Below are 25676 nucleotides of genomic sequence, written 5' to 3' on the forward strand. Positions count from 1 at the left end.
GCACGCACGAACGCACACACACACACACACACACACACACACACACACACACACACACACACACACACACACACACACACCTGTCTGAGGAAAATAATGACACATCTTAATATACTGATGCTGTTACAACACACAGACGCATACACACACACACATAAACTTGGGAAACATGATAATACATCTCAAAACACTGACACTGACACTGTTACAACACACACACACACACACACACACACACACACACACACACACACACACACACACACACACACACACACACACACACACACACACACACACACACACACACACACACAAGCAGGTTGTGGAAACATGATGATTGATCTCAACACACAAACACACACACACACAAGTCAAGTCAAGTCAATTTTATTTTTATAGCGCATTTCATACACAGGTGCAACTCAATGTGCTTCACAAAAAAACAAATGCAAAAAGGAAAGAAAACAAGCAAAGAAAAGAAGAAAGACATTTAAGTCAAAGAACATTTAAAACACCAAGATTAAAAACACATAGTAAAAAGAAAAACATAAAAATAACAATATATATATTTTTTTTTAAATGTGTTTAAAAACATTCAGATAAATACATATGGTAAGAAACAAACATAGAATGCAAGCTAGTTAAAAGCATCTGAAAACAGCTTTGTTTTGAGTCTAGATTTAAAGCTATCAATACTGGGTGCATTTTTTACGTCGTCTGGAAGCTGGTTCCAAAGCTGTGAAGCATAGAAGCTAAAGGCTGCCTCTCCACACTTTGTTTTGACTTTTGGAATCACCAGCAAATTCTTCTCCGTTGACCTTAGTGACCTGGTTGGTGCATACAGCTGAAACATATCCAGTATATATGTGGGGCCCATTCCATTTAATGATTTAAACACAAGTAGCATTGCCTTAAAATCAATTCTGTAGCTTACTGGGAGCCAATGCAGCGATCTTAAAATTGGAGTAATGTGGTCGAACTTCCTTGTTTTTGTAAGAACCCTTGCTGCTGCATTTTGTACAAGTTGAAGCTGTTTGATGGTCTTTTTGGGGAGGCCTGTAAAACGTCTGTTACAGTAATCAACCTTACTAGAAATGAAGGCATGTATTAGCTTCTCCAGATCATGTGTAGACATAAGGCCCCTAAATTTAGAGACGTTTTTTATTTGATAAAATGCAGACTTAGTAATAGCTTTCATGTGACTGTTGAAGTTTAGGTCACTGTCAATGAGGACCCCAATATTTTTAACTGTATCCCTTGCTTTCAGTCCCTTTGTTTCAAGGATAGTAGCAATCTTTTGTCTCTCCTCTCTTTTCACAAATATAATTACTTCAGTTTTATCTGTGTTCAGCTGGAGGAAATTGTGAGACATCCATTTGTTAATTTGGTCCATGCAATGATAGAGTGATTCAAGGGGGGTGTAGTCATTGGGGGACATAGATAAGTAGAGTTGGGTATCATCTGCATAGCTATGGTAATTTATGGAGTTATTCTCCATAATGTGTCCTAGTGGCAGCATATACAGATTGAACAGTAGTGGTCCCAGAACGGAGCCCTGTGGGACCCCACAGTTAAGGGACATCGGTGATGAGGTATGTCTTCCAATGGCGACAAAAAAACGTCTGTGTTGTAAGTACGATTTTAACCAGTTGATCACTATGCCTGTAAAGCCAACCCAGTGTTCCAGTCTATGTAGGCATGGCATGATCAACTGTATCGAAAGCAGCACTTAAGTCGAGTAGCACCAAGACGGATGATTTGCCAGCATCAGAATTCAATCTTATGTCATTCATTACTTTAATAAGAGCCGTTTCAGTGCTGTGGTAGGCACGGAAACCTGATTGAAACTTATCAAGGTAGCTATTAGACATTAGGAAGGCAGTTCATTGGTTAAAAACAGTTTCTTCTATTATTTTACCCATGAATGGTAGATTTGATATGGGCCTATAGTTGTTTAGTACCAGTGCATCCAAGTTGTTCTCTTTTAGTAGGGGTTTCACAACTGCTTCTTTCAGGCAGCCAGGGAATATGCCTGTTTGTAGTGAGGTGTTGATGATCTGAAGTACATCTGGTGATATTAGATGTAAGATGGATGTGAAGAAGGCTGTTGGTAGAATATCTAAGTCAGATGTAGAGGAGCTAAGCCTTTGCACTGTTCTATTAAGAATGTCGACATCAACTAGGTGAAAATTTCTCATGAGGTTAAGATTTAACTTCACCGTGGCAAGTTGGTCCGAATCATGGGCCGGTTGCACCTGTGCGAGTATGTTTGTACGTATTTTTCCAATCTTTCCTTTGAAGAAGGATGCGAATTCATTGCATTTGCTAACTGAGAGGAACTCAGAGGGCATTTGATTTGGTGGCCTTGCTAGCTTTTCCACGGTGCCAAACAGGACGCGTGCATTATTAATATTTCTGATAATTAGTCAAGTCAAGTCAAGTAGGTTTTATTGTCAATTTCTTTACATGCACTGGTCATACAAAGAATTTGAAATTACATTTCTTGCTTTCCCATACAGACATAGACTAATCTAGGTAAGGACATAGACAGTATAGACATAGACAGTACTTATACATGGACTTAAGACAGTATGGACATAGACAGTGCTCATACAGACATTTAAAGTGCAAGACTGGACAACAGAAGACTTGTAGAGGACATACATTAAGAGGTATTGTTGTGCTTTTGTGCTTTTCCTAAAAAAAGTCCTTTATAGCGTTCTGACATGGTAATAGTAGCATTTTGAAGAAAAATAAATATTAAAAAGGTCTGTCAAGTACACCAGCAGCAGTGTGTGTGTGTGTGTGTGTGTGTGTGTGTGTGTGTGTGTGTGTGTGTGTGTGTGTGTGTGTGTGTGTGTGTGTGTGTGTGTGTGTGTGTGTGTGTGTGTGTGTGTGTGTGTGTGTGTTTAGTGCAGGTAGAAGGTGCGGTGTGCGTCTGTGTGTGTGTTCGTGTGTCTGTGTGTGTGTGTGTGTCAGTGTGTGTCAGCGTGTTTATGTTTGGGTTTAGTGCAGAAAGTGCAGTGTGCTTGTGTGTGTGTGTGTGTGTATGTGTGTGTAGGGGGGTGCTTGTGTGTGTGTGTGTGTGTGTGTGTGTGTGTGTGCATGTATGTTTTGAGTTAGTGCAGGTTGAAAGTTCAGTCACAAGTATAGTAGTGCAGGTGGAATGTTCAGTCGCAGATATGGTGGTGGGGGATGGGGGGGGGGGGGGGGTTGTCAGTGGCCTTGCTGGCTAGAGGCTGACAGTGGAGGGAGAGTGGGTTGAGTGTTCAGCATCTTGATCGCTTGGTGCATTGTGCTGCTCGCCAGCCTGGTGGTACGGGAACGGAGGCGCCTGTACCTCTTTCCAGAGGGCAGGAGGCTGAACAGTTTGTGTGCAGGGTGGCTTGTGTCTTTGATGATCATCAGTGCTTTCCGGGTGAGGCGTGTGGTGTAAATGTCCTGCAGGGAGGGGAGTGGTACTCCAATGATCTTCTTCGCTGTGTTCACAACACGCTGGAGTGTCTTCCTGTTTTTCTCCGTGCAGCTTCCTCCCCACACTGTGATGCAGTTGGACACGACGCTCTCTATGGTTCCTCTGTAGAATGTTGTCATGATGGAGGGTGTAGCACTTGCCTTCTTTAGTTTGCGCAGGAAGTAGAGACGCTGATGGGCCTTCTTCGCCAGTGATGTAGTGTTGGTGGTCCAAGAGAGGTCGTCGCTGATGTGCACTCCAAGGAACTTGGTGCTGCTCACTCTCTCCACAGCATCGCCGTCGATGGTCAGTGGTGGCAGTTGTTTTTGGACCCTTTGGAAGTTGACAACAATCTCCTTGGTCTTGTTGACATTCAGCAGGAGGTTGTTGTCTTTGCACCATGTGGCCAGCAGGTCTACTTCTTCTCTGTAGTGAGTCTCATCGCCCTTGGTGATGAGGCCCACCAGTGTTGTATCATCCGCAAACTTCACTAGATGGTTAGTGCTGTGGGTCGTTGTGCAGTCGTGTGTCAGAGAAAAAAGATTGTCTAGCTTTAGAAATTTCTTGGTTGTGTTTCGAGAGTGTGTGTTTATAGATTTGGTAGTGGACTTCAAGTTTGGATTTACGCCACTGTCTTTCAGCCCTCCTGCATTCTTGCTTTAGCAATTTAACTGCAGGATTCATTCTCCAAGGTGCTTTTTGATGTCTCACTGTTTAGATTTTTTCGGGGGCAATAACATCCATAATGAGGGACATCCTTGAATTAAAATTGACCATGTGTCAGAACAGTACTTGGAAACCCAGAAGCAGACCAGGACAAAAAATGGCAATCAGAGTGAGGTTTATTTCAGGGCAAGAAGATGGTGGGGTGAGGCAAAAAAAACAATGTTCAGGACAAGCACAGTTCAGGGTATCAGTGGGCAAAAAATGAAAAGCAGGTCTTCACAAAAATATTCACGTGGCAAAAAAGTCAAAACACAGGAAGGTCACAGTGGCAAAATGCTCAGAAAATCCATAAACCAAAAATAGGCACAAGTGGCAAAAACTCCAAGACAGTTAGAACAGTTCAAAATCAAAATGCAAAGCTCCCGTGGCAAAAAACTCCAGAACAGTCAAAATGGTTCAAAAATCAAGATGCGAGGCACACATGGCAAAAACTCAAAGCTCAGTTCCCAACAGTAGTCCAATGCAAAGCACATGTGGCAAAAATTCAAAAGTTCAAAAAAAAGGAAGAATTCTCAAAAGCAGTCCAAAAACTCACGTGGCACTTGATCAGGATCAGGGCATGACAAGAATGTTTCACATACAGACAGAAAACAAACAAACTTGCAATGAGCAGAGTCCCAGGTCAGGATTTAAAGCCGAGGGTGATTAGGAGAGTTGACACAGGTGAAGCTGAAACCAGGCTGGTGATAGGTTGTTGGAAGAGTGGTGGAAGTTCAGCGCCTGGGCCACCAGAGGGCATGGTCACAAGGAAACCATGGAGTGGAAAGTGCAGGGCTACCACTGCTTACAGTCAGGACTGGAGCGTGACACCATGAGATCATCTGCACTCTCTGAAGTTTGACTTTGGATCTCTGAGAGTGCTTGCTGAAAGAGTGAGGCTGTCTCACAGTTGATTATTCATTTTTTGACTGTAACAGATTCCCTTTGAACATGAGGGTACATAGAAACATCAGAAAAAATGCAGTAATGGTCAGAAAAGCCATAGTCTTTCACACTAGCACAAGCATTAAGACCTTTTGTGATAATTAAATCTAGAGTGTGACCTTGGCTGTGTGTTGGACCTGTTACATGCTGTGAAAGGCTAAAAATGTCAAGAAGACTTAAAAATTCCTTAGCATAGGCATTCTCTAAGTCGTCCAAATGAAAGTTAAAATCGCCTGAGATAAACAAGCTTCCATAGTCCACACAAACATTCGACAGCAGCTCACCAAACTCCTCTAAGAAGAGTGGTGCAGAAAGTCTTGGCGGTCTGTAAATAGTCAATAACAGTATGTCAGAAGAACATTTAACAACTGCAGCTAAGTATTCAAAGGAAGAAAATTCACCTAGTGCTGTCTTTTGACATTGAAACAGTGTCTTGAAAATAATTGCTATCCCCCCTTCCTGCTTATTCTGCCTTTCTGTACTAATGAAATTAAAGTGTGGCGGAGTTGCTTCTATAAGTGTGATAGCGCTAGTGGATTTTTTCAGCCATGTTTCAGTTAAAAATAAAAAAATCAAGGTTGTGGGTACAGATAAACTCATTAATTACAAAAGGCTTGTTCCTCAGAGATCTAGCATTCTGCAAAGCTAGTTTAACACTGAGTATTGGAGGCATTTCCACTGTGGCATTCTGAGGTTTTTTTGGAACAAATCTGAGATTTTCCAAATTTGCCCTCCTTGGGGAATGTGTACATGTCCTCAAGAGACCTCGCTTAGTTGATAGAACTGGGATAGAGAGATTGTCCATGGGTCCCCTTATCTGCATATTTTCAAAACCAGCAAGGCCCATGCTCTCTAAGATGGGAACATTAGCTGACTGACTTGGGTCATGCTGTGGGGGTATGTGTCAGAGTGAAGCAATAAAATGAATAACATTTTTAGTTAATTCCTGAGTGCCCTTTTTGTTGGGATGTAACCCATCAGACCTATACAGCTTTGCATTGGTCCAAAAAATGTCAAAATTAGAAATAAAACCTTGTCCAGTAGCATAGCAAAGATTCTTTAAAAAGTTGTGCAAACTGTACAGCCTACTGAACCGCTCATGTTTCCAGGAGATGAGAGGAATCGGGCCAGACATCAGCGCTTGCCCAAACGTTCTATGGCGAGACAGAGGGATTCGAGTTCAGTTTGTAGTTTATAACTTCTTGCCATGACGTCATTGGTCCCCACGTGAACGATGACAGTGTTGACACTAGGGTGCCAGTCGAGGAGAGAGGGGATAAGTTTGGAAATGTCACTGACTCTACCACCTGAGAGGGAGACGGTGATTGCACTGGGGATAATTAACTGTCGAACAATTGAGTCACCGACAATCAATATTTCTGGCTTACACCGGACATGACAGTCATAGTCAAGGAGGTCTACATAAGGGGAGAAGGTGGTTCCATAGAACTCAACGGTTTTGATGCAACCGTGGCTGATTTACTTCCGCCTCCAAAATACGGAAGTGAAATAATCACCTTGGCAACGTTGAGCTACATTGCTGATAGGTCAACATCGCTGACAGCGCCAGCCAATCCGAAAACCCCTACTTGAAGTCATATGTCCCGCCCTCCCACCCAATGCTGCCGCGCCGTTAGATGAAAATATGTCATGGCGTCTCAAGATATTGAAACAAGTTTTCATATGTGGAAATAGTCAACACAGAAAACCTTGATTGTCACAAAACCACCAACGCAAGTTGAGATACAACTGGTGATCGGTAAGTGTGGAGAATAGCAATATGAAATTTATGTAATGGTACTAGGGCCAACGAAATCTTGAAGGGCTTATGAAACCATCATACGGTAATATTATTTAGCTTAGCGGCTAACCTGAGCCTGCCAAATGGCATTAGATCTAACTTACTTAACTTCACCACCTTGTAACGGCATGTTGTAATGTACAGACACATTGTACAGTTGCAAACTGAACTGTACACGGGGTCTTCGTATTATTTGGCCGAAAACTATTATTCAAGTCTTCAATGTAGGCCCTATCTCAGTAGCATCATTGAAGTTGTGCAGGCGACAGCCCTTGGATGTTCGGTTTCACGTTGAATATTTTAACATCTGCGACCATTGGCGTTAAATATTATTAGGTCATTGTCTGCCACACCAAGTTAACCCCTTATACGGACATTTAGCATATGTACTCACAGCTGCTGTGTATAAATCCCTCTACAAATTACGTGCAAAACAATTAATTAAACCTTTCCGTTTGACAGACACAAACTATTATTAAAGTATTATACATCCACGTAAAAGACAAACGTCTAGCTGCACAACAGTTAACATCAGTCATGAACAATGTGTGTACATGGCTACAACACTCACGTCTTCATCTCAATGTGTCAAAGACTGTTTGTATGTATTTATCTAAAAGGGTTACTACTGAACCAGACCCCAGCATCATGGTGCATGGTGAGAAACTGGATGTTGTCCAAGACTTTAAATACCTTGGTGTTATAATAGATGCACAACTTGGTTTCAAGCAACATGTTAAAAAAACTACAGGCAAAATAAAATTTAATCTAGCTAATTTCAGGTACATTAGGAATAATTTAACCTTTGAGTCAGCTACACTGTATTTTAACGCAATGATTATGTCACATATGTCCTACTGTCTAACTAGTTGGGCATCAGCAAATGTCACAACCTTAAAAGCCATTAAAACATTATACAAACAAGCACTGAAAATCTTGGATAGAAAGCCCAAAACTTATCATCACTGTAAAATACTGAAAAAACACAAACTGTTGGACTGGGATAACTACATTAAATATAATGATTCAATTTTATTATATAAAATTCTCCATGGCCTGGCCCCTCCTCCTCTACAGATATTTATTACAAAAAGTATAAACAGGGTTACCAGAGCCAGTTCCAGGGGTGATTGCTCTGTTCCTTTTAGAAAGAGCGCTTTTAGTCAGGCTGTTTTCTCCTAGAGAGTCTCTCACACCTGGAACACAATTCCCAGTCAAATTAAAGCACTGCCAACAGTACACTCATTCAGCAAACAGTTAAAACAGTGGTTATTAGATTCTCAAAGCTGTCAACATAATTTCCCATAGTTAGGCTACTACTGGCAGCTGCTCTTCTAACTTATTTGGGTATTTAGGGCCCGAGCACCGAAGGCGAAGCCGAGCACCGAAGACGAGTTTGTCGTTGGGCCACGAAAAAAAATATGCATATGTATCTCACTAAACCAAACAAATTTGCAATGCCAACCCATTAGCCACGCCCAACAGGAAGTGAGATAATTGTACTTTTTCCAAATTTACATGGAATGTCATTTGAAAACATCGCACTCACTTTATATTCGTTGTACATGACCTCAAGGCATTGATGATGACAAATTGCAAAGGAATTTTTGATATCTCGTAAGTTGACAAGATGGCGGCTTAATGAATTTAGGCATCTAATTTTAAAACAGGAAGTTGGCCACCATTTCAGTTTGGAGTGTTTTCAAATGGTGCAAACTCACACATGTATGCATATAATGACTATTTACTTTTGTATATGCCTGAAATGGAGGCCACGCCCCCTTATACGTTTAGGGGCGGGGCTAACATCTACTTTGAGCTACAGACTCGGGAGTTTTTTTAAGTTGTGTATCTCAATAAGGCGAGCAATAAAGTCCATACAATGATATGGCCACGCCCAACAGGAAGTGAGATATTTAGACTTTTTTGGCATTTCAAAACAGGAAGTTGGCCACCATTTCAGTTTGGAGTGATTTAAAACAGTGCAAACGCACACACGTATGCATATAATGAATACTAACTTTTCAATATGCCTGAAAGAGAGGCCACGCCCCCAAACACATTTAGGGGCGGGGCCAACATCTACTTTGAGCTACAGACTCGGGAGTTGTTTTAAGTTGTGTATCTAACTAAGGCGCACAATAAAGTCCGTACAACGATATGGCCACGCCCAACAGGAAGTGATATATTTGGACTTTTTTGGCATTTTAAAACAGGAAGTTGGCCACCATTTCAGTTTGGAATGTTTTTAAACAGTGCAAACGCACACATGTATGCACATAATAAATACTAACTCTTCTATAAGCCTGAAATGTACAGTATATAAGGTATAGCACCACCATGTGGTAGGCAAAGGAACTGCAGGAATAGTGTAATTCTTCAATATCTTGGGAACTGAACGTCGTACAGACTCCATTTTTGTTTTAGGGGTTCATAGCAACACACTTATCATGACAATGCTAATGCTAATTTTGAATGCTAATTCATGCTAATTCGATTTTCTTCAATATCTCGTGAACCGAACGTTGTACAGACTACAACTACTGCTAATGGCATCGCTAATGCTAATGCTAATGATAAACCTAGATGCTAATGTTAATGCTACAAAATTGCTTCTTCCGTTTTTCACAGGTATGGGTGTATTAGTGCAGGGCGTCATGCTACGGCCCCCGGGCCGCAGGTGCGAGGGCCCGCCAAGGCCGCTTGCGGCTTTAATTTATCTTGTAACTGTATTTTGTATTATTTATTTTTTAAACTGTGTGACATATCTTTGGCTATAATTTTACAACTGTGTACTATAACTGTGTATTTTTAGTTTTGTTTTAACCTTGGTTTTTTTTTAAGGAACATCAAACCTGTCAAGGGACAAAAGATGGAAATTAGCCTCATGGCTATAATCTTGTGTATTTATCATTTTTTTAAATGCTGGTAATATATGCTGTCCCTTTTTAAATAAATAAACCTGAAACCTGAAACCTGAAACCATGGACGTTGAAGAAAGGCTCCTCATCATCAAGCTGTCATCCAGAGTGAAGATTGCAGTCAAGCAATCATGACCCCCCTCCCCACAGTTTTCGAGAAGATTCAGAATAAAAAAAAAAAAACCTTCTCATTCTTAAATCATATTACTTAAGTAAACGGTAGGCAACCCAAAACCTTTCAGTTATAAAGCATAGGTAATACAGTATGACAATTACACCATCTGGTATTTTGAGTACTTGAAATTCAGATAAAAGTGAAATCTTGACTTCAGTGTCTTCTTACATGTGTGCTTTCTAAACGTGCAAATCATTATGTGGACGTTCTTTCCCACTTCTAAGAAATGCAGTACTTCAATTCTTAACATTTGTCTGGACATTCGTCTAAACCAGGGGTAGGGTACCTTTTTCATTTGAGGGGCCACTTCAAAGTCCTTCAACGACCATGTAAGTCCTCCAAGGGCCGTACTATGAACACAAAACAGGATTTCCCCCAGCTTTTTTGGCCTATATTGAAGGTGGCCAGCTTTACAACAGACCCCACCTTCTCTTGGTCCCTTGAATATAACTTAATTGTATTGCTGATGTAATTTCTAAGATGCCTTTACAAAATGTCATATTTCATTTAAAGCTGTACAATATTAAAATTATATTGGGTAGCGGATAAGATGGCCTGAGGGGCCGTAAACGGCCCTTGAGGCATGGTTCCCCACCCCTGACCTAAACAGATGTTGTAACAACAGTGTGTTAATCAATATTGAAAAACAATTCAGAAACAAAATGTGTGTGATGTACTAGCATTTATTAAGTGTGTTTCATAATTGCAACGATTTCACAATGGTTGTCGACAGCAGATCCTCTGAGGTGAACTTGTGGTGGTAGGATGCAGGCAGGGTACTGTACACATCTTCAGCTGTAACAAACACAAATCCAATAGCAAAATAATTAATGTAAGAATCATACCATCACAGTAAGTAAGTGAAATGAGAGCTTAGTGTGCAGACTTGATTTTCAGCAACCAAATAAGGCACACGCAAAGTTCTCAGGAATATGTAGGCCGAGGGTAGACAGCCTATGTGACGTCGAGTGCCAATGACCGTACCACCCCTTAGCCATACAGAGAGCTTAGGCTTAGAACAGCAGTAGTGCACCTCACTTTCCAAGCACATAACATGTCTCATAGCAGTAGTGTAGGTATGTTTTTGATATATTGATATGTACTAATGTCCCCTCAGACTGCTGTGCATACCGAGATGATCATGCAGCGAGGGGGTGTCACACAGACGACTGTGATGTGCCCTGAAAGACAAACAGAATATGCACCAAATTAAACGCAGTGTTGGGGGTAACACATTACAAAAGTAATTCATTACGGCCAGGTTTCCCAAACTGGGGTGTGAGCACCCCTGGGGGTGCGTGGCCTACCACAAGAGGACCATCACTTAGGGGTTGCGCAAACCACATTGAAATGTACAAGGGGGTGCACATGGAAAAAAGTTCGGAAACCACAATGTAATGCATTACTTTTGTAAATCACCAGATCCATATTTTGGCTAAAGTAATTGAAGTAATGCAAAGTAAGTGTAATGGCCTACATACATTTAGTAATATTATGATGTGAGGGATTATTTTAAAATGACAGTAACGTGTAATCGGTAATGTATTGCAGCTTTTCAGTAACTTGCTGAACACTGATCAGACGACACAAAAAGCAAGTTAGGCCTATGTGCATCCAAACATTCTGTTTATAAACATTGATCAGCTCAAGACACTTACCATTCTCCAAATGCCAGATATCAAGGGGTCAGGTGGTGTTGTGATACTGTCCTCTTCCTCCTCTAACCTGGATGTTTTACTTGACCTTGGTTGGACTGGTGTTGAGGTTGAAAGGGTCCATGGTGCATCTGTTTGACACTTGACACTTCTCTTTGTGGAAATCTCACTGGAATGGCACCTCTATAACAACATAATAAGCTACAGATAAGTCAAATGAGACACACACGATGTTCCCAGGAATATAGGCTAATGGTAAGGCATTTCACTTCACATGCAACATTTGACAGTGGCATACCATTAGTACAGGTATATGTTTGATACATTACTAACCGTTGCTCTGGTAGTGATAACGCATGCCCCATCGACAGCTGATCTTCTGGCTGTTGGTGGAGGTGGCACGGTTTGGATGCTGAGCGAAGAGCGTTACACCGACGCCTGAAGTGCTCTGAAAGACAAGCAGGATACACACCTAATCAAACGACACAACGCAATACATCCAGCCGCTTCCATTTAGACGACGTGGCATTGATCGCAATGTTTTGAGTGAAACAGCAAAACTGACTAGACAGAGCATCATATCCTATGTCCCATCAGTCCTTATAGAACTGGTTCTAATGAGGCGAATTTTTACTCAAAAGCCATAAAGTGCGATAGCATTGAATGTTTTAGCTGCTGGGCAATGCAAGGACAGACGGTCCTTGCATTGCCTAGAACTACAGTATGTAAACAACAGACAACGTCTCGTCGTGAATTCTTGTTTGAACAGGCCTGTAGTTGAGTGGTGCTAGGGGCAATTCTGGGTTGTCTATTATGTGCTCGAAATGCATTAAACAAATGGTTTATATTGTTCTCGGGCTATTAGGCGAGTACATTTAGGGTTTAACCCCAAAAAAATTGATACAAAAGGTTTTTTTATGGATTCTATTACTATTGGACCTGCTAAATGACATACTAAAAATCTAGTAAAATCTGACTTTGGGAAATGAGTTTTTCAACATGGCTGCCATAGGCTTATTATAAGGGTCAAGAGACACACCAGGTGAATAGGCCAAAAAATTTAGCTTGCCAATATCACCATGAAACTTAATCTGGTGATTACTCACATATTTGTGAGAAAAAATGTATTGCAAGTTTTCTGAAATGTTATGTTTTAATATGGTAATTGGACTATATCTAATTAAATATGCATTACATTTCAAAATGCAAAACCTCAAAATCTAAAAAAGCCAAGCTCAAAATTACTCTTTTATTTTGTTTCTAGGAAGCCAGAAGATATCTTCAGAAGAGATTATGGACATCTCTTTTTGTTTTGTAGTAAATCTAAAAATCTTTGTGCAGACACACCAGCTAGCATTTTTGTTTTCAAAACATGATTATTTAACATCTCTCTTAGATAAATAATTGAGTTTTATGTGTCTCAAGTTCTTCCAGACATTCTGGTGGTATCATTCTTAGCATGTATCAAGGGCAAGGTCAGCTGTCCTCAAATCATAGCCTCTCCACAGAGGTGTCCTAAAGGCTGGTGCTGGGACTCCTATTTGCCATGTACACCACATCACTGGGCCATGTTATCTGTTCTCACAGCTTCTCATACTACTGTTACACCGATGAAGCACAGTTACTTTGTGCCAGATGACTCCATGGTCACACACATTTCCGCTTGCCTCTCTGAACTATCCACAAGTATGAAGGAATGCAACCTTCAGTTGAGCCTCGCCCAAATGTACTGCTGGTGATCCCAGCCAAAGATTTAGGTTGCCATGATATCGAGCTCAATATGGATTCTGCTACTGTTGCATCAAATAAGGTCACAAGAAATCTAGGTGTCATTGTTGATGACGATCTATTATTCTCTGACCACATAGCCTCAGTTTCCCAGTCATGTTCTCTTTTTCATGCCCTAACTGAATACAAGGCCCTGACCCTTGCCTATGAAGCTACAACAGGCCCTACTCTGGCTTACCCGAAAGCTATGCTAAAGCCCTATGTCCTTTCAGGACATTGTCTGTCTCCAGTACCAACCGTTTCACCTTGCCCTCTACTTACACATGTAGTGGCTACTGTCTATTCAGTTCAGATGCTGAAAGACCCAAATTACCTAGTGACACCATGATTCATCACTGATGATGTGCCCTGACAAACAGCACATGGATATTATCATAGCAGTAGTGTCTTTATCCACCCAAACAGCACTCCAAACAAACAGATCCTGAAAACATGTTAGTTCATGCCAATGTAATTATCATGTAGTAACCTTTATTTTAAAAAACTTTGATCTTGAAAATGACACCTTTCCTGAAGTCAGATTTAACTAGATTTTTAGTATGTTATTAAGGACACTTAGAGGTAACAAAATCAGTTGAAAAACCATTTGTATCAATTTTTTGGGGGTTAGGTCTTTTTTTTGCATAGATGTACTCGCCTATATGTTTATCTCTCCTCCGAGTCAACCGCATAGCAGCTGGTGAAATCACACACACACACACACGACCATGCATGCTAGCTGCAGAAAGCAATATCTTTGCACCAAGAAGACGTTGACAGGAGTACGATGAGCTATTTGCAGATTACGGTACGGAGGGAGGGTGTCTACACACCTGATGCACGCCAAAACATACACGCTTTGGTCATAATACGAATGACATTCAACTTAGAATTAAGTTGCTTAACAAATCGACAGACCAAACACCAAACACAGCTAGAGCTCTATTTACATATTGATCAACAAGAGCTAATAACAAGCTAGAATATCGTACACCTCAGTCATTTTGGTCAAACAGCCACAGAGCTCTTGTACTTTTTTTTTTCATTTTACTTACCAAAACAGCAGAGCTTCCGACAGAATACGGATTAGTACATCCAAAGGCACAACAAGACCTAAGTATTAGGAAAGTGAATCAATGAAATAATCCATCAAAGTCGTGATGAAGTTGTTCAAAGTAGGGACTTCCCTGGAGGGACTTTTTGGCACGACACCGGCGCGGGACTGACTGAGTCGAACGTCTCCTTGACGACGCCCTGTCAATCAAAAAATAATTCTAAAGAATGTCAACTGTCAATCAACCCAGATAACAGCGCTCATTGGTCATTTAAACTATTTTAATAACACTTTAAAACAAGGGGTAAGTCAAAAAAGAATACCGGGGTGGTTTGAAAGGGATGGGAAACTATCGTTTGAAAGAAACAGAGCATGCATGGCATGAATTGCTTCTGAGGTACATTGCTTTAAGTCGCACATAGAGAAGCATGGAAAAAGGCACTCTACTGCCTACTTCCGCCGCCAACATGGCGACGTCCCGCCCCCCCACCGTTGCATCACAACAGAGTAGAACGTACCTTATCTCCTTACTTACTGTATCATTGGTCATAGTGGATCGTTGTTTTAGAAGCCAAAGGCAGCTGTCAGGGTTAGTAGCATTGTTGTTGTTAGTCACTCGGCACTCAGCAGTGGAGCTCACAGAGTACGATGGTAGAGATGGACAGACAGAAGGGGAGACGTTACCGGAGCTAACCACTCCATGGCCGGGTGGTGGAGATCGGTCCGCATGATGACGAGGAGACCCTGGGACGCTTGTCTGGAGTGGGATGATCATCACTAGGAGACCTGTTCCGCTTGGATGTAGCTTTGCGGCCTCCCTTTCCTTTCACCGTTGACGATGCTGGGCAGCCTGGGGTGGAAGCAGGCGGGGGGCGCCTCTCCGGCCCAGGGCCGTCGGGGAGCCCGGGGACCACACTCGATGGCGACATTGGGAGATCAGCGAGAGGAGCAAAGGAGTTGTAAAGTTCCAGGTCATGACAAACGCCTTCGGAGCACGTAAGGACAGGAGGAGGTGAGCGTCGGATCTTGCCAGCAGTCACCGTAGACCAGGTGGAGGGGCCTGGGATAGAGCCCGAGATGACACCCGCGGTTGAGGGGTCAGGTAGGCCTTTCTCCGATTCCTCTAACGAGGCAAGCCTAGCAACAATGTCAACTTGTTTCTGCAGTAGGGATGAAATTAGTTTCTCGATCGATGCAAGTTCCTCTTTGATCTCTGCTACCACCGAAGTGACCATTTTGGTGATAGCAAAAAATAGTGGCAAATGTCACAAAGAGGCACGGCATAGATTGCACGCCGGCTAATTTCGTCGCAGCAGTTGCGCGTAAACATTAAATATTACTTTACCCAGCCGTGCTATCGCAGTGTTTCCCATACATTGAGGAAACTATGGCGGCCCGCCATAGTTTAAATTTGGCCGCCATAGTTTCCGAAAATGTAAAAAAAAAAAAATTTTTTTTTTTTTTTCCTTTTTTTTTTTTTTTTTACGATTTCCGTGTTTGTTAAAAGCGATTTCAATTACGATTTCCTTCGCATTTTCCTCCTGGAGTAAATACATCCTATAGAGAAAACCACAAGTGCTTGAAAGAGAGAGGGATCAAAAGCCTTGTCAAGTTGTTGTAGTTAACTTGGGTTTGGGAGCAATAAAAAAAAAAAAACAAAAGGGACAGTTGGGATGAGTTTACTAACACTCCCCAGGCTTTGTTTTACCGTTGTAATGAGTTAGGTGACAGGCCTTCATTGACAAGGCAGAGGAGACATCAGGCTGCATATAGAAATGAATGTGTAATGAATGTGAATATAGACATAAATGTGTAATATGTTGTTCAGCCCTTTTAATGGGAGGAATTTTGAAAAACTGGCCCTGTGACCAGCACCCCTCATGTAGAATGTGTACGCCTATGTGTGTGTGGGGAAAAGGCATAGCCTACCCTTAGACCCTTTTTGTTTATGCGTTAACAATTTCATAGCAATCTTAAATTCTTATCTCTGCTCCTATTTTGTTTTATTATTTTTGTCATTACATAGACCCCTGCATGTGTATTATGTAAGCTTAGCCTTATTTCTCAAAATATAAACGGCTGAAATGTAGGCGTAGGCCTATAGTTTCTCCATGCGCCAATGTCATACTGTACTCATTGTTTTGCCATTTTGCAAATCCCCCCCCCCCCCCCCGGCTGCCCCCATAGTTTCCAAAATTTCTGTGGGAAACACTGTATCGCATTCAATATTTTCTCCCCTAGTAAGATGTATCTCACAGCTGAACGACTGCAATAAAAAACGTTTAAAAAGCGATAGTGTAGGTGATGCGCGCACATCCAGTAAAACCCACACACACACACACACACACACACACACACACACACACACACACACACACACACACACACACACACACAAATGGGGAAACATGATAATATAGTAATATACTCAATATGATAATATAATACCACACCGCTGCCACTGTTACAATGAACACACCTGCACGTGAGTGCGCACGCGCGCACACACACACACACACACACACACACACACACACACACACACACACACACACACACACACACACACACACACACTCACACAAACACGCGCGCAGCCTGGGGAAACATCATGATACATGTCAACATAATGACACTGTTACAACACACTCACACACACACACACACACACACACACACACACACACACACACACACACACACACACACACACACACACACACACACACACACACACACACACACACACACACACACACACAGCCTGGGGAAACATCATGATACATGTCAACATAATGACACTGTTACAACACTCTCTCTCTCTCTCTCACACACACACACACACACACACACACACACACACACACACACACACACACACACACACACACACACACACACACACACACACACTTCATGATTATAATGGTGACTGACTTACTGTGCTGATCTGGAGGCCTTGACCACAGGCATCAGCCACAGCATACATTCCTCTGATCCGCCATATTTGTTCAGGTCAAACTCATCCAGCTGCTGATCTGAGGTCAGCAGCACAAACACCACAGCTGACCACTGTGCAGGGGAGAGTTTGGCTCCCTCTAGACCTCCTGATGTCTTCAGGTAGTTCTGGATTTCCTCCATTAGGGACTGGTCATTTAGCTCACTGAGGCAATGGAACAGATTCATGCATTTCTCTGATGTGGGATTTTTCCTGATCTTCTTCTTGATGTAGTGGACAGTTTTTTCTGTGCTCTGTGATTGGGCGGTTACCTGTGGCAGCAGATCTCTCAATAGATTCTGATTGGACTCCAGTGAGAGGCCCAGGAGGAAGCGGAGGAAAAGGTCCAGGTGTCCGTTTTTGCTCTTTAAGGCCAGATCAACTGCCATCTTGTGCAGCTCATAGAAAGACACAGTAACAGATGGGGACCTGGAAAACTGGCCAGTCATGGATAGTAATTTCTTTAGAACATTCTTCTTCCTTATGATGGAGGTGAGGTGCACATATAATGCAGCAAGATGCTCCTGAATGCTGAGATGCACAAAGCAGAACACCTTCCCCTGGTACAGCCCAGCCTCCTCTCTGAAGATCTGGGTACACACTCCTGAGTACACTGATGCCTCACAGATGTCAATGCCGCACTCTCTCAGGTCCTCCACATAGAAGATCAGATTGCCCTTCTGCAGCTGCTGAAAAGCAAGTTTCCCCAGTTTGAAAATCATCCCTTCATCCGTCTCTTTTCTGTTTGTGTACTTCTGTTTGACTTCGGTCTGAATAATCAGGTAGTGTGTGTACATCTGAGTGAGGGTCTTGGGGATCTCTCCTGTGTTTCTTTCTCCCAACATTATCTCTAGCACAGTGGCTGCAATCCAGCAGAAGACAGGAATGTGGCACATGATGAAGAGGCTCCTGGATGACTTCAGGTGTGTGATGGATCTGCTAGCCAGGTCCTCGTCACTGACTCTCTTCCTGAAGTACTCTTCCTTCTGGAGGTCATTAAACCCACGTACCTCTGTCACCTGGTCCATAGGAGGGATCTGATTGGCTGCTGCTGGTCTGGAGGTGATCCACAGGAGAGCATAGGGCAGCAAATTCCCCTGGATGAGGTTTGTGAGCAAAGCAGACACTGTGGTTGCTTTTGTTACATCACAACACTCTGGGTTGGAGTGGAAATTCAGAGGAATCCGACACTCATCGAGACCATCGAAGATGAACAGCACTTTGCATTTATCTTCAGTGAACATGCTGAAATCATGAGTGTCACCAAAGAATCGTTTAATCAGACCCACTAAACTGAGATATTCCTCCTTCACTAAGTTAAGCTCACGGAAAGGAAGAGGAAATATGAAGTGGATATCCTGATTGGCTTTTCCTTCAGCCCAGTCGAGAATGAACTTCTGCACAGAGACTGTTTTCCCAATGCCAGCCACTCCCTTTGTCACTACAGTTCTAATGTCCTTTTCCTGTCCAGGTAAGGGTTTAAAGATGTCATTGCATTTGATTGGTTTGTCATGTGTAGCTGATCTCTTGGATGCTGCCTCAATCTGTCTGACTTCATGTTCGTCATTGACCTCTCCACAGCCCCCCTCTGTGATGTAGACCTCTGTGTAGATCTCATTGAGGAGTGTGGGGTTTACCTGCTTGGAGATTCCCTCAGTCAAACACTGAGACTTCTCTTTCAGAACGTTTTTATGATTCTGCACACAAATCCTTTCACATCTGTAAATCAAACAAATATGATGTACTTTTCACAGTTTAATTTGAATGTATTATGAAGTGCTTTACAACACACACACACACACGCGCGCACACACGCGCACACACACACACACACACACACACACACACACACACACACACACACACACACACACACACGCACACGCACACGCACACGCACACGCACACGCACACCCACACACACCCATATGGAAAAGATATATAAAATTCATACACATTCCTTATGAAAATAACATGTTCAGAACTTATAAGAACTTACCACTGTCTTAGTGCTAAATCCTTGTAAATCCTTGAAAAGTATAAAAAATATAAATGCCATGTATGAAAGTGGCCCCTTTAGTGATATCTCATACAAAGTATTAAGTAAAACTAGTATAAATGAAGTACAAATTCTGTATGTATGTGAGGTCATGGTGTGTGTGTGTGTGTGTGTGTGTGTGTGTGTGTGTGTGTGTGTGTGTGTGTGTGTGTGTGTGTGTGTGTGTGTGTGTGTGTGTGTGTGTGTGTGTGTGTGTGTGTGTGTGTAACTCATCACCAACATCATTCTCCAGAGCACATTCTCTATCATTCAGTTCCATACATTTCATTTAGCACGGACGTGGCGCACGCAGCTGCAGCGACTCCTTACTCTCCCAACTCGCAGTGTTTATTTGTGTTATAATGTGTCTTTCGAAATGTCTATCGTCGGAAACTATGTCGGAACGCACGTACAGTCGGCAACAGCTGTTGCAGATAAGAATGGACAACTTAAGCGATGTATTGGATATACCAACAGAGACACTGGAAGAACTGGGGATACTACGGCGGCATACATCGGACCCGTCTGCCTCGCCTACATGGAGACGGCGAAAGCGGTGCTCCAGAATTAGGAAGAGAGGCAAACGAGGTGGCGTCGAAACACGGCTTGCAGCCAACCCAACTCGTCCAGCAATACCATCAATTCTCTTGGCAAACGTAAGATCTATGGACAATAAGATGGATGACATACGGCTACTAAGATCAGCGAACAAAACTGTGAGGAACTGCTGTGTGACCGTGTTCACAGAATCGTGGCTGAACGACGGCATACCCGACTCGGCTTTACAACTGGAGCAACTTACGTGCCACCGAGCGGACAGAGCCCTTGCAGAGAAAAAACGAGGGGGAGGAATATGTGTTTACACACATGATGCTTGGTGCAAAAATGCTACGGTGGTACAGAGACACTGCTCTCCACTAGTGGAGTTCATGATCATCAAGTGCCGACCCTTCTATTTACCAAGAGAAATATCCGCCATTCTACTGGTCGCAGTTTACCTCGCTCCTAGCAACAACAACAGCGTCAGAAGCGAGGCACTGAACAAGCTGCATCGGGGAATCAGTGAACAACAAGATGCACACCCAGATGCCTTCACAGTGGTCATGGGAGATTTCAACCACGGAAATCTCAAAACAGTACTTCCAAAATTTCACCAACATGTTAACTTCCCAACAAGAGGACAAAACACCCTGGACTTTGTTTATACCCCACAACAAGGAGCATACAAGGCAAAGCCCATCCCCCACATCGGCCTATCATACCACCTAACGATTCTGCTACTGCCAGCCTAGAGACAAAGGGTAAAACTCACCAAACCAGCTCTGAAGGAGGTGAGAAAATGGCCAGAGGGGGCCGTGTCACGACTACAAGACTACAAGCTTTGAAACCACAGATTGGGACATTTTCAAAACAGCTGCCACCCACAGCAACCACATTGACATTGAGGAGTACACAGACACCGTGACCTCCTACATCACAAAATGCATTGATGATGTTACAGAAATAAAACACATCACCACCAGGGCCAACCAGAAGCTATGGTTCACAGGAGACGTTCACAGACTGCTGAGGGCCAGAGACAAAGCCTTCAGAGCAGGAGACGTAGCTGGCCTAAAAGCAGCAAGGGCAAACCTGTCCCAGGGCATCAGGAAAGCAAAAAAGGAATACTCGGACAAAATAACAACACACTTCAAAGACAGCAGAGATGCACAGAGCCTGTGGCAGGGCATACAGGCCATCACGGACTATAAGCCTGCACCACGAAGCTGTGACAACAACACCTCTCTGCTAAACGACTTGAACAGTTTCTTTGCCCGTTTTGAAGCACAAAATGACACTCATCCACAGAAAACTCCCCCTCCCCCCCATGATCAACCCCTGTACCTGTCCTCAGCCAGTGTGAAGAGGACACTGGCCACCATCAACCCACGCAAAGCAGCTGGCCCAGACAACATACCTGGCCGATTGTTGAAGGATTGTGCAGAAGAGCTGAAGGATGTCTTCACAGACATCTTTAACATCTCTCTGGAGCAAGCAGTCATCCCATCACTTTTCAAAGCTGCTACCATCATACCCGTGCCGAAGAAATCATCACCATCATGCTTCAATGACTACCGTCCTGTAGCACTGACGCCCATAATCATGAAGTGCTTCGAACGGCTAGTCCTGTCACACATCAAAGCCACCCTACCCCCCACCCTGGACCCCTACCAGTTCGCATACCGAGCCAAGCGATCCACGGAGGATGCAATCTGCTCTGCCCTCCATCCAGCCCTCACCCACTTGGACAATAAAGACTCATATGTGAGAATGCTGTTCATTGACTTCAGTTCAGCATTCAATACCATAATACCACAACAACTCATCAGAAAACTGGACAAACTAGGCTTCAGCACCTCCCTCTGCAACTGGCTGCTGGACTTCCTGATGCAGAGACCACAAGCAGTACGGGTAGGGAATAACACCTCAAGCACCCTGACCCTGAGCACGGGGGCTCCGCAAGGTTGTGTACTCAGCCCCCTGCTGTTCACGCTGCTGACACATGACTGCACAACGACCCACAGCACTAACCATCTAGTGAAGTTTGCGGATGATACAACACTGGTGGGCCTCATCACTAAGGGCGATGAGACCCACTACAGAGAAGAAGTAGACCTGCTGGCCAGATGGTGCAAAGACAACAACCTCCTGATGAATGTCAACAAGACCAAGGAGATTGTCGTCAACTTTCAGAGGGTCCAAAAACAACTGCCACCACTGACCATCGACGGTGATGCTGTGGAGAGAGTGAGCAGCACCAAGTTCCTTGGAGTGCACATCAGCGACGACCTCTCTTGGACCACCAACACTACATCACTGGCGAAGAAGGCCCATCAGCGTCTCTACTTCTTGCGCAAACTAAAGAAGGCAAGTGCTACACCCTCCATCATGACAACATTCTACAGAGGAACCATAGAGAGCGTCGTGTCCAGCTGCATCACAGTGTGGGGAGGAAGCTGCACGGAGAAAAACAGGAAGACACTCCAGCGTGTTGTGAACACAGCGAAGAAGATCATTGGAGTACCACTCCCCTCCCTGCAGGACATTTACACCGCACGCCTCACCCGGAAAGCACTGATGATCATCAAAGACACAAGCCACCCTGCACACAAACTGTTCAGCCTCCTGCCCTCAGGAAAGAGGTACAGGCGCCTCCGTTCCCGTACCACCAGGCTTGCAAGCAGCACGATGCATCAAGCAATCAAGATACTGAACACTCAACCCACTCTCCCTTCACTGTCAGCCTCTAGCCAGCCAGGCCACTGACAACGCTCCCCCCCTCATCCCCACCACCATATCTGCGACTGAACATTCCACCTGCACTACTACATCTGTGACTGAACTTTCAACCTGCACTAACTCAAAACATACACATGCACACACACACACACATACAAACACACACACACACACAAACACACACACACACACACACACACACACACACACAAGCACACCGCACTTTCTGCACTAAACCCAAACATACACACACTGACACACAACTCATACTCACACACACACACACACACACACACACACACACATACACAGGTACACAGACACACACACAGACGCACGCCGCACTTTCTACCTGCACTAAACACACACACACACACACACACACACACACACACACACACACACACACACACACACACACACACACACACACACACACACACACACACACACACACACACACACACACACACACACACACACACACACACGCACAAAACACATACACACACACACATACTGCTGCTGGTGTATTTAATAAACTTTTTTTTTTTTAATTATTTATTTTCTTCAAATGCTACTATTACTATGTCAGAACGCTATAAAAGGACTTTTAGAAAAAACACAACAAAATACCTTCTCTTAATGTATGTTCTCTTCAAGTCTTCTGTTGTCCAGTCTTGCACTTTAAATGTCTGTATGAGCAAAGTCTACGTCCATACTGTCTTATGTCCATGTATGAGTACTGTCTATGTCTATACTGTCTATGTCCTTACCTAGATTAGTCTATGTCTGCATGGGAGAGTAAGAAACGCAATTTCAAATTCTTTGTATGACCAGTGCATGTAAAGAAATTGACAATAAACTTGACTTGACTTGACTTGATTTAGAAGACACTTTAACCAAAGCGACTTACAAGGAGGACATTCAAGTAAGTACAGAATGTGGGGTCAGTTCAGAGTACAGCAGTATACAAGTAATGACAAATCACACATTCACTATCATTCACATTCACACATTCACTGTCATCCACCTCACAGTGGTGTCGTCAGACCCAGATTGGGAGTGAGGTTTAAGAGGGAGAGGTTTACTAACGTTCCACGCAAACTCTGCTAGTTAGCCTCCGTTACACAGACATTCACTGTCATCCATCACAGCAAATTCACTATCCTTCCCCATAGCACATTCACTATCAGGGGCGGAGTGGGAGGACTTTTCCCACCGGGACAATTTTCCCCTTGGCGGCCAGTATCAGTAGAGAAGGGGTGTGGCCAATTTACTGTTTGACACCGTCAGTGAGGTATTGCCGTCTGGTATACTGTATAAATACTAGGGATGGTACAAACCACACCGAAAACTGAAACCGTACAATTCACACACCATACCTAACCGTAAAATGCAGTCCGTGGCAAACCGCAATTCATGTACTACTCGGAAAAATATATGTAAAACAGAGATTCTAGGAGTATCTTATCCAGTCTCTCTGATTAACACATTAGCATATAAGACCAATCAGAGGATGACACAATTAAAATCATACCATTTTCACATTATAAGCCTATACAAACCATATGTAGGATATTTAGTGATAAGTCTGATTCTATTAGCCTCTTGAAAGAGGGCATTTGGAACGCTCAGACAGCGCACATCAGCTGACGACAGCTGATTCAACTTGCGCATCATCACTTTATAATTGCAGTTATATAAATATGGTTTAATATTCCCAGTGCACCATTTATCATGAACTTAAAAAAAAGAACCGTCGAGATCCGAAAACCGTGACCTTGACACCGTGATATGAACCGAACCGTGAATTTTGTGAACCATTCCACCCCTAATAAATACTAGCTAGTTAGTAACCTCTACAGCAGTGTTTCCCAACCTTTTTTGTCTTGTGTACCCCCAAGCCTTTTCGTTGTGCCATGAGTACCCCCTAAGTCAAGTTCTATATCGCTTTCACCATCCCAATGTAACTGACCTCCATATATTTGTTAAAATTTCATTTTTCCAAGTACCCCCTGCAGTGTGCTCGCGTGCCCCTAGTGGTACACGTACCCCTGGTTGGGAAACACTGCTCTACAGTAATGTACAAAGTTGGAAGTCAGTGCTCAATGGTGCATTTTCAAGACTTCAGGGCCGGCTGAGAACTGAAAACATATTTCATTTCACTGCCGCGGCCCACCAGGACAAGGCCCCGATCTCCCGATGGCCACTCCGCGTGTGTTCACTATCATTCATTTCCACGCATTCACTATCATTCATCACAGCACAATCACTATCCTTCACAGTTACCACCATTCATATTCATCTACAATCAAAAAGCACAAATATAGAGCAAAGTCTTGCATATTGGGCATACAGAGAGGATGCATTTGTTGTGATTTTTTAAGGTTTCTCATTTGCTAATAAAGACTTTTGGATCAGCCCTTTGATTGGGAAGTGGCAGCTTTGTTGACATGTCATGGAAAATGTTTTAGATTTCAAAAGTCCCAAAACAATAGGAGACACCATCATGAACATGTCAACTGAAGACATGTACAACTTAGTGCTTATTTCATTAGATTAAGCTAATTTGCATAGAAAGCTTTTAATTGAAAAATGTCTTGTATGTTTTGTGATGATACATAAAAATGGAACATTTTACTGTGCATACCAGTATTTATATATATATATATATATATATATATATATATATATATATATATATATATATATATATATATATATATATATATATATATATATATATATATATATATATATTTTACGTGAATATTCCATGAAGGTAGGGAACTGGTTCAAATGAATTTGTATGAATGAGCCTTTGAACTGTCTTAAAATGCTACATGTCCTTATTGTTATTGACCTCATACTTTCCCCA

General features: G+C 42.9%; 1 protein-coding gene across 1 annotated transcript in view; it reads right to left on the bottom strand.

Moving 5' to 3' along the window:
• Positions 1 to 4100: 4100 nt before the first annotated feature.
• The window catches only part of LOC134442946 (NACHT, LRR and PYD domains-containing protein 3-like), a 59556-nt gene continuing 37980 nt past the window's right edge, over positions 4101 to 25676 (bottom strand). Inside the window, exons 13-17 of the mRNA XM_063192904.1 lie at positions 17422 to 19197; positions 11993 to 15640; positions 11663 to 11842; positions 11136 to 11185; positions 4101 to 10799 (exon numbers count right to left, since the gene is read on the bottom strand). Coding sequence (XP_063048974.1) covers positions 15604 to 15640; positions 17422 to 19197 — 1813 coding nt within the window. The 3' untranslated portion in view covers positions 4101 to 10799; positions 11136 to 11185; positions 11663 to 11842; positions 11993 to 15603. The remainder of the gene's footprint in view (positions 10800 to 11135; positions 11186 to 11662; positions 11843 to 11992; positions 15641 to 17421; positions 19198 to 25676) is intronic.

This window comes from Engraulis encrasicolus, unplaced genomic scaffold (genome assembly GCF_034702125.1).
Source record: "Engraulis encrasicolus isolate BLACKSEA-1 unplaced genomic scaffold, IST_EnEncr_1.0 scaffold_26_np1212, whole genome shotgun sequence".
Classification (NCBI taxonomy): domain Eukaryota; kingdom Metazoa; phylum Chordata; class Actinopteri; order Clupeiformes; family Engraulidae; genus Engraulis; species Engraulis encrasicolus.